We start from the raw sequence: 17,348 nt of genomic DNA, 5'->3' as shown, positions 1-17,348 counted from the left end.
AACCACCCATGATTCCCAGGAAAACACACACACCTGGGGGACTGTTGGTTTTCATGAAGCCTCCCCGGATCTGGTGACTGGGCTGGCCATTTCCATGGTGTTTCAAAGCACTGCTGTTCTGGGTTAAGAAAGTGACTAGATTTGTCTACCAAAGGCTTGGATAGCAACAGGAGGTTAACTCTCTTCACGAAATTAAAAAAAAAAAAAAAAGTCTGTGAAAGAAAGACTACAACTACTCTTCAGCAGTAGGGAAGTGTTCCCCACATTGGCATCTTAGAATCTCAAAGATGGGTGAGGGCATCTGATTAGAAGGGAAGGATGGATAGATTGAGAGAAGAGGTAGGGTCTGGTTGGAGGAGAGATGAGCACTGGCTGTCATAAGTGTGTGTGGGGCAGGGAGTATCCAGGTGGAACCAGATGTCCCTTAAAGAGCGGGAATAATGAGATATCCAGGAAGATGAGGTCACCATTCCAACACAAACATAACGATTTTAAGAAGGAATCTACTCCCAGTGCCCAGACTGTGGTCTTTACATACATGGAAAGGAACCAGGATTCCCTGTAGAAATAGTTGATTCCAGATTTAGGCCAGAAGCCTGGGGTACCTTATCCTGCCAGAAAAGACTAGGGGAATTAAGTTAAAAGGTGACTCCAGAGGCAACTAGAAGGGGCTCCCATTGATGAAAGATGGGCTATTTGAGCATCAAAAAGATTAATGATTACAGTGGACTGATGCATATGAAATAGATAAAACCCTAAGTGTTTATAATGATATTCAACAACAAACAAACCTCACTGGTCACTTTTGGAGGTTGCTGGGGGCAATATTCTAAAAATTGATAAATAAATGGAAAGAGGTTTTTATGCTGCTTTTCTTGTATGAACTGTATTTCAGAGTAACCCAGTAATTGATAATAAGTTCTTCTATATAGAATAATAGCTAATAAGTGCAGAAAGAATGGTATAATCGAGCATCTCCATTTTGTAACCTCTAATGGATGTAGACAGTGATTATTAAGTTACTAAAACTATTAGGTTAACAGGTAGATAGACAACTTCATAATGGTTGAATCAGGCTGACCACATCTGAACCCAATGATCAATCTTGACATCAATAAAAGTTGTTATGCCTCCCCATGTGATAAAATTGAACCTGAATTTCGTTAAGTCTTCAGAGCTAACCACTAATTTACAGGAAGTATGGAGGGGAGAGGAACATATCAAACAGCACAATGAAGATGCAATAGGTCTAATACATAATGTGGACATTTTTAAAGGACAATGGTCTGGTTTCTTCCACAAATAAATACCATAAAAACAGGTGAAAGGTCTGTAATAGATTAAAAGAGGCTTAAGGTTGGGTCAGCCGAACGCAACAGGGGTATCTTGTTTGGATCCTGATTCAAAGTACCCAGTTGTGTGTGGACGTTTGTAAAACAATTAGGGAAAACTGAACCTTGACAGGGCATGTAATCATTACTAAATTTGTTAGGTGTGATAAGGGTATTGCAGTTAGGTTTTTGAAAAGTTACGCTGTGTGTACTAGAGCTACATACTAAAATATGTACAGTTAAAATCAGATATCTCGAATTTGCTTTAAAATAGTATAGGAAAACAAAAGAAAAAGGGAAGGGAAAGAAAACAAGAACGGCTAAATTTGCTAACTGTGAAAGCTGGGTGTTGGGAGACGGGGCTTCACTGCACTATTTTTTTCTCTGTGTGTTGTATAAATTTCTGTAAGAAAGGTTTTTTTTTGTTTTATTTATTCATTCATTTATTTATTTATTTAAAGAGAGAATCTCACAGAAAATAAAGCAAGTTAAGACAGGCGAGCTGATGAAAAACACAACACTTATCTATCGAGTCTCTGAATTCATACCCACACTTGCCCAAGCCCTGGGGTCTGAGGAAGCCAAGCACAGCTCACACGAGGGAGTTCAATCTTCCTGGCCTCTGCAGTACTGGGTAACTAGATGCCTGGGAACTCACCGGGAATGAGCAATTGTGCTGAGCCCACAATCCCCAAGAGAGGTTGGGGCAGCTGTCTGATTGGCGGGAGGGGATGGAGTCTTCCAGGATCTACTCTGGGAGAGGCAAGGAAGAGAACTCCAGCCATAGTCTAGCATCCTCTTTAACCTCATTCCCAGAGCAAATCCGAAACTAGTACCAACAGAACCATGCCATCTGGAATTCTATAATGCACCACTGGCAATATGCCATGGCAGAACTGTAGACGATTGGCATATTTAAGGCCACACACATCTTTTCTCCAGCTTTCTGTCTATCCTCTTATATTTTATTAATGCATTTGAAGAACTATAATGAATTTGGATTTGCAAGGGGTTTAGTCAAAGGTAATGACACCATACTTGATACAAAAATGACCTACTGAGACCCGTAATATCTCCATGCCAGCTTTTTTCAATTAAATGACCACAACTAGCAAGCAACTATTAACATGGGGACTTAGTGGGCTACAAAGACATGCAGTGTCTGCAATGGTGAACCACAAAATGCTTATAGGAGAAAAGGGGAAAAAAACCCCAGATTCTCACATAAGTTTTTGAGACAAAGATATTATTCAGCTTTACAATCCTTTGAGCTCCTCCTAGGAATATTCCACCAATTTCCACAATTGCAGTTGGAGGCTGTCTTGATGGAAACTGTGTGTTAGAGAACTGTAATATCCATGAAATGTCCACACTTGTCCTAAACCCCAGAGAGTCAGGGAATCTTGCTACTGTACCCTCAGTGACTAGAGCCACTTCAAATTATTTCTTCAACTGAAAATTAAATAGAAGCTATGCCTAATTGTGCACTTTAATTTTTCTCTGAGGCTGTCCCACACACCCTAATTGTATTCACTTTTTTTGCACGATTAGCCACGGACGCTGGTGTTTGGAGCCACTGCTTCCCATTGAATAGCAACCATGCTTTCTGAACTGCAGGTCCCATGGTTTAGCAGGGTGGGCGGTTGGAAACTGAGATTACCCTGAGGATTTGGGAGGTCAGCCTGCCATACATAGTGCATGCCTTTCCCAGTTATCCAACAGAAATCCAGCATCACCCTTCAGTCCAGGCCCCTGGCTGGCAGAGCTCTGGCCCGTTTTTTTTTTTTTTTTTCTTATAAATTTATTTATTTATTTAATTTATTTTTGGCTGTGTTGGGTCTTCGTTTCTGCGCGAGGGCTTTCTCTCTAGTTGTGGCGAGCGGGGGCCACTCTTCATCGCAGTGCGCGGGCCTCTCACTATCGCGGCCTCTCTTGTTGCGGAGCACAGGCTCCAGACGCACAGGCTCAGTAGCTGTGGCTCACGGGCCCAGTTGCTCCGTGGCATGTGGGATCTTCCCAGACCAGGGCTCGAACCCGTGTCCCCTGCATTGGCAGGCAGATTCTCAACCACTGCGCCACCAGGGAAGCCCTGGCCCGTTCTTTAGAGCTGGATCAAACTGCAGGAGGTTACCTGGTTTAAGCCTCGGCTTCTTGCAAAAAACTTGATACAAAACATTCCACTTCATTGGAAAGTTCTGAATCTGAGGCAGTACGCTGCTGCTAAAGTGGCTGAAAAGAGTCTTTAGTTTTCAAGTAAGGTCGGGTCCGGTTTGCAGCCTTGTGTAGAACAGACTGTTTTCTCAGTAGGTGCTTAGCTCGTATGCCAGGAGCGCTACTGCTACAGCGACTACTACTAACAACAGCAAAACAACATGATGATGACGACGATGATTGTAATATCATAATACGTCAAGTTTTTATTTCCTTTCGGGTGTTTACCTTAGCTTTTATCATATAAGTAGCATTATGATCTCCATCAACAAATTAAGAACCTGAGGCACAGAGAGATTAAAATAACTTGCGCAAAGTCACAGAACTAGTAAGTGGGCAAAGCCAGGCTGTCTGGCTCTAGAGCAGCAGCGTGAATCACTGTGAGATACTGCCTCTAACCATATTAGGAGCTTTGCCTCCGAACTGATTACCTGAATTCCAAAGAGCAGCCAAAATTACAAAGCAAATGTCCAGAGTTTGCCTGAGTTTATGCTTACACTAGAGTAGTTCATCTTAACCCTGGTTTCATAGAAGAATCATCTGGAGAGCTGTTAAAAAATACTGATGCTGGGAACCCACCCTTAGAGATTTGGATTCATTTGGTCTGGGGTGGGGCCTGGCCATCAGTGTTTTTAAAAAGCTCCTCAGGTGATCCTCATGTGCCACCAGAGCTGAGACCCACTGGGTGAGACTGACAAACATGTTTCTGAAGGGCTTTGTGAAAATAAAAAATAAAATTGACACTGCTGCACACTTTCTCTCCCTCTTCGATAATCACAAAGGACAATGACGTATTAAAGGCTTGTATTTAAACTTATTTGAATATGGAACCTTTGCTGTGCAGAGTGTATATAAACATACACGGGAACTGCTGTTCTAACCATTTGGAAACTAGTAATTCAAGCTGATAAATTTGGCTACTCTCTTTTAAACAGAAAACCCTGTACCTTTAACTGTGCAGGATAAGAGTTTCTCAAAGTTTCTTTCTTCAGTAAGGATACAGAGGACCTCTTAAACCAGCTTATTCTCTTAACTAAGAACAAAGACCCACAATCTCACAGTTGGAAGGGACCGTAAGTGCCTTCTCATTTCTCTTGACAACAGTAACACACACACTCACACACACACAAACACACACACACACACAAACACAATGCAGAAACCCCTTTTAGAGCATCCTCCCAGATGGTCATCCAGCCCTAGCTTGAACAGTTCAATGACAAGAGACCTCACTCCTTCACAAGACAACACACTGCATTGTTGGGCAGATCAAGTCTTCTTTATACGGCCTCAAAATTGCCTCCCTATAACTTCTACTTGTTCATAGCTCTGTTGTTGCCTGGAATAATGGCGTAAAGTCTCCTCTTCTTTCAAATGAGTGTCCTTCAGCACATCATTAAGGCGGAGCATGGTACACTGGAGGGAACACAGGGCTACACAGGAGCTAAGAGACTTGGATCTGAGATGTAGCTCTGCCTGAGACATTACGACTGCAGCAACTAAAGCCCTTCAGGCCTTAGTGTCATCATGACTACGACAAATCCGTCAAAACAGAAAAAGTGGTCTTGCATAATTGTAAATACCAAATCAAAAGTGTAAGCCAAGCGCTTTGCAACTGAAAAGGACTCCAGAAATATGTTATTATATTAGTAGATCCTTTCAGGTACTGTATTTCTATACTCGAACAATCCTTCTGTCACTTGAAACTTACATTCTATTTCCAAAGTTAGGTATATTAGTGCTGCTGAATAACTATATTAGTGATGGGAAATGATGCTGCATGATGCCACCTATCGGTCACTTGTGTCAGTGATTTAGTGACCAGAAACAAAAGGCTCGCAAGATGGCCTGGGTAACAATGTGCTGATGCTGTTTTTTTGTAAAGACCAGAGGAAACAAAACCATGAACTTGGAATCAGAAGGTCTGGGTTAGAGTCTGCCATTTACCATGTAGCTGCCGTTCACTATGTAGCTGCCATTCAACAAGCTAGCTAACCTGCTTCCCTACACACAATAGGACAGAAAAATACTATTAATCTTACATGTGCTACTATGAGGATAAAATAAAATAGTATGTGTTAAATACCCAAAAATAAATATTGTGGATTCTAATTGCAGAGCAGTTCACCATTTTTTTTTTTTTTTTAAATCAGTAAGAACCCATTTGAAAAGTGCATTATTTTCTCTCTAAATTAAATAGAGATGTTCAGTTATCTGGATTCCACCTGGATAGAGTTCTAAATCTATCATTAATTCTCTGTGACCCACATATTTCACCTCTTAGGCTCTCAGTTTCCTAATTTGTAAAATGAGTTAATTGGACAAACTGATCTTTAAGCCATTTTCTAGGTATGACTCTGGGCCCACCAATATCTGATATATTGCTAATCAAATTGAAAAAAGTATCAGAAGTAAACTGATTCCTGAGAGCAATTCAATTCTTCTATACTCCGGAAATACTACCATTGTAAAAACAATGTCTTCAATCTGTAAATTTGTTTTGAAGATTACTCCCTTTAGGAAGATACATTTATTTCCAACTTAGTTCTGCTAGCCACATTCCTAAGGTGAGGTAACAGAATTTTAAAAAACTCAATAAAAACAGACATTTCTCCAAAGAAGAAATACAAATGGCCAATAAGCACATAAAAAGAGGCTCAACATCTTAGCCATTTGGGAAATGCAAATCAAAATCACAATGAGATAGTTCCTCACACCCACTGGGATGCCTGTAATCAAAAAGACAGACAATAACAAGTGTTGGGGAAGATGTGAAGAAATTGGAAGCCCTATACATTGCTGGTGGGAATATAAAACAGTCCAATCACTTTAGAAAACAGTTTGGCACTTCTTTTTTTTTTTTTTTTTTAATTTTTTTATTTTTGGCTGCGTTGGGTCTTTGCTGCTGCACGCGGGCTTTCTCTAGTTGCGGCGAGCGGGGCTTCTCTTGCTGCGGAGCGGGGGTTTCTCTTGTTGAGGAGCACGGGCTCTAGGCGTGCGGGCTTCAATAGTTGTGGCTCGTGGGATCTAGAGCGCAGGCTCAGTAGTTGTGGCACATGGGCTTAGTTGCTCCGCGGCATGTGGGATCTTCCCGGACCAGGGCTTGAACCTGTGTCCCCTGCATTGGCAGGCAGATTCTTAACCACTGCGCCACCAGGGAAGCCCCATTTGGCACTTTTTCAAAAGTTAATCTTAGAGTTACCATATGACCCAGCAGTTCTACTCCTAAGTATACAGCCAGGAGAAATGAAAACATATGTCCACACAAAAACTTCTAGGTGAATGTTTACAGCAGCATTAGTCATAGTAGCCAAAAAATTGAAACCTAAATGTTTACCAATTAATAAATGGATAAATAAAATTTGTATATCCATACAATGGAATATTAGTAGGCAACAAAAAGATATGAAGTACTGATACATGCTACAACATAGATGAAACTTGAAAACCTTATGCTAAGTGAAGGAAGCCCAAAACAAAAGACCACATATTATATGATTTCATTTATATGAAATGTCCAGAATAGGCAAATCCATAGAGACAGAAAAGTTGTTTAGTGGTTGTCACGGGCTAGTGGGACATGGGGAATGACTGCTAATGGGTACCAGATTTCTTTTTGGGGTGATGAAAATATTCTAAAATTGATTGTGGTGATGGTTGCGCAACTCAGTGAATATACTAAAAGCCATTGAATTGTGCACTTTAAATGGGTGAATTGTATAATATGTAAACTGTATCTCAACAAAGCTGTTACAAACTCAGAAGCACATAATCATTAAATTATAAGGATCAAGGATCAACTCAATTTAAATCAAAGTGCAAAAAACACATGTGTTTGTATAATAGTATTCTACGTGGATAACTGCTGTATATATTCAACTGCTTTGAACCCATTTTTGCATTTGGATCATTTTTCAAGGCGGAGCTGAAATTTAAGGAAGTAAATTGAATAAACAAGGCTACAGCAGCACACAAAATCTACTTCTTTTATTTTATGCTACCCAGGATTGACTCAGCGGTGTAAAATGCCATTTAAAAAAAGAATGATGAAATTTGAATGAGAAAATGTATTTCATCGTGAAAGATAAAAGTCTTTCCTTCTCTACAGTGAATACAGGTAATTTCAGAAGCAGCAGCTTCTAATTATTCACTGCTGAAAAGCTAAAAAAAGGTTCGTATTGAAAACAGTGACCTCCAGTTTGCTCTGTGAATGAAGGCAGACACAAATTCTCATTTTCCTAGAATCCTGGTTGATAACTGAGTTGGGAAAAGCACGCATTTCTTCATTACAGTGCAGTCGACTGTTCATTTAAATAACAATAACCTGCATAAAAGTCACAAAAGCATCATCTAGCAATTCCACTGTGTTGAAATGCATTATTAGTACTAACAATGCCAAATAGAGTAAATAAATGACTGTCTTCTTATTTTCAGCATTATTCCTGATTACTTAGCTTTATGAAAGGCTAGCGTTATTATTACTGGTGCATTCAACACCTTGGTCAATACTGTTTGCTTGGATAGCTCTTGAACTGGAAGGGATTTTAAAATAGAGCTATATTCTTTTCTAGGTTACCCAAGGGCGAAAAAACCCCTCCAATCCACTGCTCATGTATCATAGATTTTTAACAGAAAATATTTAAAGAACTCAACTTCTGTTCACTATATATGTGTAAAATCTGAAAGTCCTCATTAAGATAGCACACTTGCAATAGTACTTATTTAAAAATGTAAAATTTACATCAATAGTTTAACTTTACATCAGAAGGTTTCCTACCAAGAACATGCTAATGCTTCAGTTTTTAAAGTTCCTTAAGCTCAAAGTCTGGGCCCTTTTTTTAAAAACTTTTTTCTTTTTTTACTCCCGGAGATATCCTGTACGCCACAAAATGCTACTGACCAACCCTGTTGTAAGAGCACCATCAATCTATCCAGTGAATGGCAAATAAAAAGACAGATTTGAAACCATTCACTCCTGAGGCTCAAGTTTGCTGTGGTTAGATAAAAAGGGCCCTCTCAGGGAAAGATATGAGCAATATTTGGATTTAACAGTGCCTGATTAAAAAGAATGAAATGATACCATTTGCAGCAACATGGATGGACCTGGAGATTATCATACTAAGTGAAGTAAGTCAGAAAGAGAAAGACAAATACCATATGATATCACTTGTAAGTGGAATCTAGAATATGACACATATGAACTATTTACAAAACAGAAACACACACACAGACGTAGAGAACAGACTTGTGGTTGCCAAATGGGGGGTGGTGGTGGGGGAGAGGGATGGAGTGGGAGGTTGGGATCAGCAGATGCAAACGATCATATACAGGATGGATAAACAACAAGGTCCTACTGTAGAGCACAGGGAACTATATTCAGTATCCTATAGTAAACCATAATGGAAAAGAATATGAAAAAAAAATGCATAACTGAGTCACTTTGCTGTACACCAGAAACTAACACAACATTGTAAATCAACCATACTTCAATAAAAAATAAATTAAAAAAACAAACAAAACGAGTGCCTGATTGAGGTATAGCTTTCTTGAAGATGGGGCAACAGGGTATATATGCTTATAAAGTGTTATCATCATAAGGGGAACACCACACACTAGAGTGATTGACTCTCATTCAGACAATGGAGGTGTTTTGGTTCTTGTGTGTGCACTGAAGCCTTGGATTCTGGTGTGGAAAGGGAACTAGAAAGCTTTCGGGCAACAGCAAAATGAGTGAATTAATATTTAGGTAATTTAAAGGATTGCGTGAGCAGAGGAAAATGTTCTTGGAGGGTGTGCGGCACATTATATTTTCCTAAATTGGCGACAAAATATTCCCATCCCACTGATTTTCCACAACCATGCCACCCCTGCCTCAAGAGGCGGAGTCTATGTCCCTTCCCATCGAAACCTGATGGGCCCTTGTGACCGTCTTGAGGAAGAAAATGCAGCAGAGGTGACACTGTGTGACTTCCTAGGCTAGGTTTAAGAAAGGCCACGCAGCTTCTGCCAGTCTTGCTCTTGGGGCTCATCTTTGGGGGGGTCTAAGCTGGCAAGCCTGAGGCTCCACGCTGTAAGGAATCCCAGACCAGCTCACGTAGACAGACTACATGGAAAGATTAATAAAGCGATAACAGGAGAAAGTCCCAGCCAGTCTCTAGCTACTGCTGAATCCTATCTCTTCCCAACTGTTCCAGTTCCGGGCTTGATCTGAAGGTAACCTCATGAGAGGTCCCGAGCCAGAACACCCAGCCAAGCTGCTCCTCCACTCCTGACCCACAGAAATTGTGAGAGATGACAATTGTTGTTCTAAGCCGTTCCCCTTTGGGGTGATTCGTTACACAGCAACAGGTAACTGGAAGAGGAGGAAAGGAGACCCGAAAGGAGAGTCATATCATAAATAACACCAAGGGCATATGTCATTTGGAGCCAAGGCTTTCAAACCATGAGCTGTAGACACGCAGATAAAAGTAATGGAGAGGGCTTCCCTGGTGGCGCAGCGGCTAGGAGTCTGCCTGCCAATGCAGGGGACACGGGTTCGAGCCCCGGTCCGGGAGGATCCCGCGTGCCACAGAGCAACTAAACCCCGTGCACCACAACTACTGAGCCTGCGTTCTGGAGCCCGTGTGCTGCAGCTGCTGGGGCCCGCATGCCTAGAGCCCGTGCTCCGCAACGAGAAGCCACCGTGGTAAGAGGCCTGCGCACCGCAGCAGGGACCCAGCACAGCCAAGAATGAATTAAAAAAAAAAAAAAAAAAATGTAATGGAGAAAGACTCCTTCTAAATCACCAGGTAAAACCCCAACTCACTCATGATTCAGAGCTTATAACTCCTCAGCAGTGGGTCAATGGCCCCTCTTCGTGGAATCTCTGGATTTTCCATGCGGGGCAGCTTAGGGCAGCAAAGGGTAGGAGGGAACCTGCTCTGAAGCTGCATTTACATGGCAGGGGCAGTCCGCTTACTCGGGCAGTGGTGGCAAGGGGCTCATGAGATGGGTAGGGAAGCTACAGCCCCTCTAAGGGACCCACTGATTCCCACCTCACCTTTTTCACTAGTCAGTAAAACCGAACAGTTTGTCGCTTCCGAGCACAACGTATCATTTTCATGCCTCCATTTCCCCGTTTTCTCTTCTTTGGCTAACTTGCGCTTACTCTGCAGATCTCAGGTTGGGCATCACCAAGCCCAGGAAGGCCGACAGGGCTAAGAACTCCTTGTTCTATTTCCATTTATAATAAAATTCCTGTTTAGGTATGCTTTCTTACTACACTGTGTACACTGAGAGATGGATATAAATTATTTATATTTGTATCTTTCGGCCTAAGGTCTGCCTCGTCACAATAGCTGGTGCTCAATTAATGTTTGTGGAAATTAACATGTAAAGACAAGTTGGCTTCAAAGGACGAATCTGATGACAGTGTCTCCATGCTCTTCCCTGATCTCAACTAGAAATCTCTCTCTGTCCTGTGAACTCCCAGGAAAACACTGCATCAGAATTTCTTTCATGTCACCTTGGACCCTCATTCTCCCTACCTCCCACCTGGGGTCCATCTCTTTACCTTGGACCACATTACATGGATTCCTGTAAGATCCCCTTTCCAGACGGTCCACTCCACGGGGGCAGGTTTCTGGGCCAATCCCCATCCCGAGTGCTGAGAGCGGCACTTCCTATGCTGGAGGCGGGTTTGGTAAAGCATGTGTCTTCCCCGTCTCAGTACACTTACAAAGTCACTACTGACTCTGAAACCTCTTCCCTGGGGTTCGCAACTCTGCCTCCAACAAGTCTGCAAATGCACTCGTCTTACATATGTTCAACAGGCGACATCAAGATGGGCTCAAATGATGTGGCAGGACAACCTGCCAAAGTCCTCAGAAGCTTGAAGTAGGTCATCCTCAGGAGCAGTAGCTTTTCATCTACCCAGCAGGTGTGTGTCATCAAATAAATATCATAAAATGTCTTTCAGACAGGAACAAATATCTGGCGGGGAAACAGAAGTACACAGGCTCACTGACTACAGGTCTAGAGGTCTAGACGGAGAGCGTGAGATGTTTTTTCTTAACATATGGAAACCAATATTTTTATTAACGAGAGGGTTTCAACCCCACTATTTATTGTCCCCCTGTCCAATCACCTGCCCCATCCACTAGTCCCAATTTTATAACTTCATTTACAAAGGTTTTAACAAAGAGTATTCCTGAAACCCGGCACCACAAAAACGCATTTTCCATGAAACGCTGTGATTTAAAAATAATCATAATGATAGGTAGGCTAATTTGGTTTACTTGGGATTATCTTTCAACCCCTCCCCGTCTTTTTAGCATTTAAATTAGTCATTAGTGTATCTTCCTTCTTTTTGCTGGGAGAGTTTCAGGAGATATTAAAATTCAGTAATTTGTGGTGGTTCATTTTTGTAAGATTAGGGAGAACTTAACAATATGGTACAATTTGTTCTTGAACATCCTTGAGTCTACCCCATCATTACATGCCAAATTACCAGGTATCACTGAAGCTGAATAGAAGAAAAACACACACCTGTGGTTTAACCCAACTTCAAAGTCACGGTTACACTTTAAAAGAGGAAATATTTGAACTCAAATGTGGATATGTTTTGGATTTAATTTTATGTACGTTACTTATAATTCCCAAAGCCAAGGACAATTCTAAGAGAACCATGAACACAGTGTACATCATGTGAGATTGAAAAATTGGCTCATAATTATTTCAAGATGAATTATGTAGATCAATACAAGTTTTTACTCACATGAAGGATGTCCACTAATATTTTCTGATCTCGTAGTGTTTGCCAGACACTCAGATACCATTTTCCTGACTTTACTGCACCTGAGCACCATCTGAGCTAGTATTTACTTAACTGTTTTCCGTACATCAAGTTGAAATTGGCCTTTTAAAGAAAAAAATTCACCTCCTCTCATGCAATAATAACAGTAAAACCATGAGTTTGATAGCTACTTAAATTTGTTCTTTTGGACAAAAACCGGGTAAAAGTAAAAGCTGCCCTGCTCAGAAGAGGCATGACAAGTGGCTGATCCCTTCACCCGATAAATATTTATTCAGCACCTACTATGTGCCAGGCCCTCTTGCAGATGCTAGGGTTATAGCAACAAGCAAAGCAAAGTTCCTGCTCTCACGGAGCTTACTTTCTATAGACGTAGATGCTAATAAACCAGGAAGTATATAAAGCAATTCCAGGGAGTGACATGTGCTATGAAGAAAAATGAAGCAGGGGAAAGGCACAGAGTGACGAGGGGGGGATTTGGGCAGAGATCCAAGACAGCATGGAAAACAGTGGGTTGTCCTAAGCAGAGGTAAAAGTCCAGAGTTCATAATATTACCTGTCTCCGTTTCTACTCTTACAAAACTCAGTTATGTCCCAAGATTAAGTCTTAGTGTAATTTACCTTCCTCAGACTGCTTTCCCTGGAGATTGTCTTTCATGGGCTGTTTCCACTGGGGACTGCATTTTTGGGACAGACCGGCCCGGGTGGGGTTACAGCGAGGAGAATTAGACCATCAGAGGTGACAAAGGTGCTGGGGTGGGGTGGGCAGGAAAGAATGGAAGAAAAGGGCTGGGCGCCACAAAACATGGAGAGCATCAAAGACCTCTTTTGCCATTTTGCCTCTTGTCTTAGGGTAGCAACCTCTTAGGAAATTATTTCATATGCCAACCTTGGCATATAGACATGAGTTGTTCAGGACTACTGTAGCATTTTTTTCCCCATTTAAGGTGAAAGAAGCTGGTAAATATGCTTAGATATTTCCTTAAAAATCTGACTCCTGGTTTATCACTGAAAACATCATCGATACTCTAAATGAAACATATTAATAGAAGCATAGTCTGATTTGTAAATAGACGTTTCACTTTGTCCACATATAGTTACTTAGGTTCCTTGGAGGCTGACTGCAGGATGAGAACCCAGCTGGTATCAGGTTTCAAACAAGGAGAGCTGAGTTCTTAAGGCTGATGGACGTGACTGGCTGCAATCCTGGCTGAGACTTGATAGTTGTGTGACTTTGAGCAAGTGACTGAACTTTGCTAAGCCTCAGTTTCCTCATCTGTAAAAGAAAATAATAATGCCTCCCTTACAGGTTTGCTCTGAGGGTTAAATGAAATGAAATGAGATAATGATTATACAGCACTTAGCATTTCAGTGCTCTTAAAATAAATGGCAATTAAGATGACAACAGCAATCATGACAATAACGATGATTAAGAAATCACATGCGGGACTTCCCTGGTGGCGCAGTGGTTAAGAATCCACCTGCCGATGCAGGGGACGCGGGTTCGATCCCTGGTCGGGGAAGATCCCACGTGCCGCAGACCAACTAAGCCCATGCGCCACAACTACTGAGCCCACGTGCTGCAACTACTGAAGCCCGCGGGCCTAGAGACCATGCTCTGCAACAAGAGAAGCCACCGCAATGAGAAGCCTGCACGCCGCAACGAGGAGCAGCCCCCACTCGACGCAACTAGAGAAAGCCCGCATGCAGCAACGAAGACCCAACGCAGCCAAAAATAAATAAATTAAAAAAAAAAAAAAAAAAAAAGAAATCATACTCAAGGTTCTCCAGTTCTGAAACTGAGAAGGAAAGCCCTGGTCTCTAGGTTCCTAAGAGGCTTAAGAAATAAGTGAGCACTATTACTCTACTGGGCTGGTGAGTGCAGCGCAGTGGTCAGAGAGAGATAGGAACTGGGGAGGGAGGGGTCATCCAAGTGGACCATGAGCTCAGCCTCCACACCCAGAGGTTCAGAATGGGATGGGCGGTGGGGGCCATTCCAGGCAGTGTCAGGTAGACATGGAAAGAGGCTCCCTGGAGCTAGGACACGGGTCCCGTATCACGAACACAAGATAGGAGTTCAGTGGAACTAAACTCCTGAGTTGACTGGAATGTGTCCCTCGCAATCTGGGCGTGGTTGTAGAGGCCTCCTCATCTTAGATGCACCTTTTGCTCCATTGAATTTTCAAGGTGCTCAACATCTGTCACCCCAAATTTAAAAACAACAAAAGGAGAGCACATCCTGATGGTCTGAATCCATTAAATCTGCATACAGCACAATGAGATGCTGTGTAATCAAAATCCCTTGACCTGGCAGCAGTCTTCATTAGCAGCAGAAGGAAATCAGTTCATGTTTGCGGGGTGGAGGGGTGGAAGTGAAATGCGAGTGGAAAATCAGGGCTGGGCAAGCCTGTCCCGATGCCAGATTTTCTCTATAGGCCACGTGTTGCACTAAGCACAGCTTCTTTAGAAAGGGAAGTGCCTCTCTGCTCAGTTTCACATCTCCACGCCATTTATTCTTTTTCCTTTCTTCCCCTCTGGATTATACCTTTAGTTGGATCTATATCATTTAGGTGGATTATATCATTTAGTCCACAGATAGTTACTGAGTCCTACTGTGGGCCTAGCAGAGAAATCATTAAGAAGATGAGCATTTCCAGGAAGACTCTGATTTTTGTTAACTCCACAGTCCACGAGCTTTTACTAAAAATACATGTTGCTTCTGTATTGGTTCAGTCAAAGGAGGTATGCAAGAATAAATTTAAGTTGCTGACTGGCCACCTGGAGATAATGTGACACCTACCACTTTCTGGCTGGTGGTAGGTCACAAACAGAGAAGCAGCCTGGGAACCAGGAGATTTAGGTTTGGTTACTAATTTGGTGACTCATTCAAATGTTGAAGGAGTAGTGAGGGGCTTCCATTCCCTACATTGGACTTATCTTACAGCTGGGCAGCTGTGAGGACTGATCAAGCGATGCTTGTAAGTGATTTCTACTTCCCTGAGAGTAAGTGTCAGATGTCTTCAGCTGGAGAAGGGACAGAGAATTGAATAGGATAAAGAGGGACAAGGATTAAAACAGAGAACCACAAAGAGGCATCTGGATAGTAGGAAGGACTGAAATGACGCCTGCTGTGTCGGTTTCTCTCAAACTGTAGCCTCGATCAGTTTGGAGAATTCATTTTCTGTTGTTGTCCCAGAGGACAGCCTATGAGCTGTGAACGACATGGCAGAAAATAAATGACTCAAACAGTCATCACTTTGCTGGCTTACTCCCCATCTTGTTCCCCACAGGATATGAGGTGGCTTACGTGAACCACACCAGTTGTTTGTGGAAGGTCACTGGTCTTGGACTTGACTTTGCCTTTTACTCACTGTATGGCCAGAGAGTAACCTTGAAGCTCACCAAGCCGGTGGACAGTGCATGTGGGAGTGATTCAGCAAGAAGAATGTGCTATAGATACATCAGGGGTGATTATTATTTATAGCAGGAATGCTTTTCATTTAATAGGTTAAATAAAACATGGTAAACAAACAACTAAAAAAAAAAAAAAGCACAAAGTTTGACCTACACTGACATGGACTCCAGACCTTAACAGTAGAAAGTTTTTCTCACAGTAAGCAAAGCCATGATCTGGTCCTAAAAAACAGTACATTTGTTAAACTGAAAATGCTCTAAATTACTCCATGGTCAGGGCTCTTCTGCACAATCTGATGATTTGGGATTTCATCAAATTAATGTCACTAGATATGCCTTATAATTAGGATAAAATATTTGGAAAGTTAAAAAAATGAGGCTATTCATTAACTCATTGATTTTCCTACAGATTGGGAGCCTGAATTTAAATGATACCCAAAAATATAACTAGGTACACTCAAAGAGAGAAGAAGTGGTTGTGAGTCTTTAAATGGAATGCAGTAGTTTAAGATGCTATTACTATTCAGAGTCTCTGAGAACATTAAAACTGCCCATTAAATGAAAATCTAATAATTGGCCCTACTGAATTGTGACATTTTGTAACCTGTTCAGAAATGCAGAAAATTGTGGAAGAAAAGTTCTTTTGAGGCAGAAGTTGATTTGCAATGCAATATTATTCCAAAAGCCAAGGTCCCCATGCTCATACACACAAAAGAACAACAACGCGGAATGACCAACAAAGCTGAGGAAGATTCTGGAAATCAGAGCTAAGGTGTATAGCTCAAGACTCTCCAAAGTAAGTTATGTTACTGGCCTGGAAAAAAATCAACAGGCAATGGCACGAGCTGAGAGTGTATCTCAACTTGGAACTGGCCTCTCTCTGGGCATTGCTTAAAGACATAACCAAGATAGGTCATTCCGTGCTTTTATATAAGCCACCGGCGATCTCCAAACTTACTCTGCAATATCACTAAATAAATAAAATTTAAAGACATTAACTGGAAGAGAATTGATAGTTTCAAATCAGAGGTTTAAAAATTCTCCTGGGCCAGTGGTTACCAAGCATCTTCTATGTGCAGGCAACTGTGTCCAGTACTTTGAGAGTCATATATGAGAGATCTACTCTTGCTCTCAAGGAGTTACCATGTGGTAGGGTGAATGAGACAGGTACTGACGGAAATAAAAATACAGGTATACTATGTAGATACATCCACAGGGGCAGTACAATTAAAGCAACGTAGAGCCCCTCTTGTTGAACGGATCCAGAAAACACAATCTGCTTTCTTTGAGGATGCAGCATGGAGCCAAGATGCTGAAAGATGGGTGGGATTTTGAAGGGGGAGATGGGACGGTAAACGTCCAGGCAGGAGGATGCACAGGAGCCAGGGAAGAGCATGAGGCATGTCTGGGGAGCAGGAAGGATTTGGGTCTGGCTGTAATGCAGGTGACGAGAGGGCAGGGTGGCTGGGAAGGACACAGAGGGACCACAGAAGCCTGCCCAAGGCACCGAGGGACAGTTCTGTCTGAAGACAGACACTGTTAGGGGCACTGGGAACTAGGATAAAAAAAAAGTCTTCATCCATGAACTCTTTACCTATAAA

At 42.0% G+C, this 17,348-nt stretch overlaps 1 protein-coding gene across 7 annotated transcripts in view; it reads right to left on the bottom strand.

Moving 5' to 3' along the window:
• Positions 1 to 17,348, bottom strand: part of VTI1A (vesicle transport through interaction with t-SNAREs 1A) — a 346,106-nt gene that overhangs the window by 92,328 nt on the left and 236,430 nt on the right. For 2 of the 7 annotated variants that reach the window (XM_068548563.1, XM_068548561.1), the window contains exon 9: positions 12,133 to 13,609. The exons of the other annotated variants lie outside the window; for them this stretch is intronic. Coding sequence is in view for 1 of the 2 variants with exons in the window: in XM_068548561.1 (XP_068404662.1) it covers positions 13,606 to 13,609 (4 nt within the window). In the remaining variant the exon portion in view is untranslated. Of the gene's footprint in view, positions 1 to 12,132; positions 13,610 to 17,348 lie in introns of those variants that run through there. 7 annotated transcript variants of the gene reach the window in all.

The sequence above is a fragment of the Eschrichtius robustus genome, chromosome 7, assembly GCF_028021215.1.
Source record: "Eschrichtius robustus isolate mEscRob2 chromosome 7, mEscRob2.pri, whole genome shotgun sequence".
Lineage (NCBI taxonomy): Eukaryota > Metazoa > Chordata > Mammalia > Artiodactyla > Eschrichtiidae > Eschrichtius > Eschrichtius robustus.
This window is presented reverse-complemented; position numbering and strand designations above follow the sequence as displayed.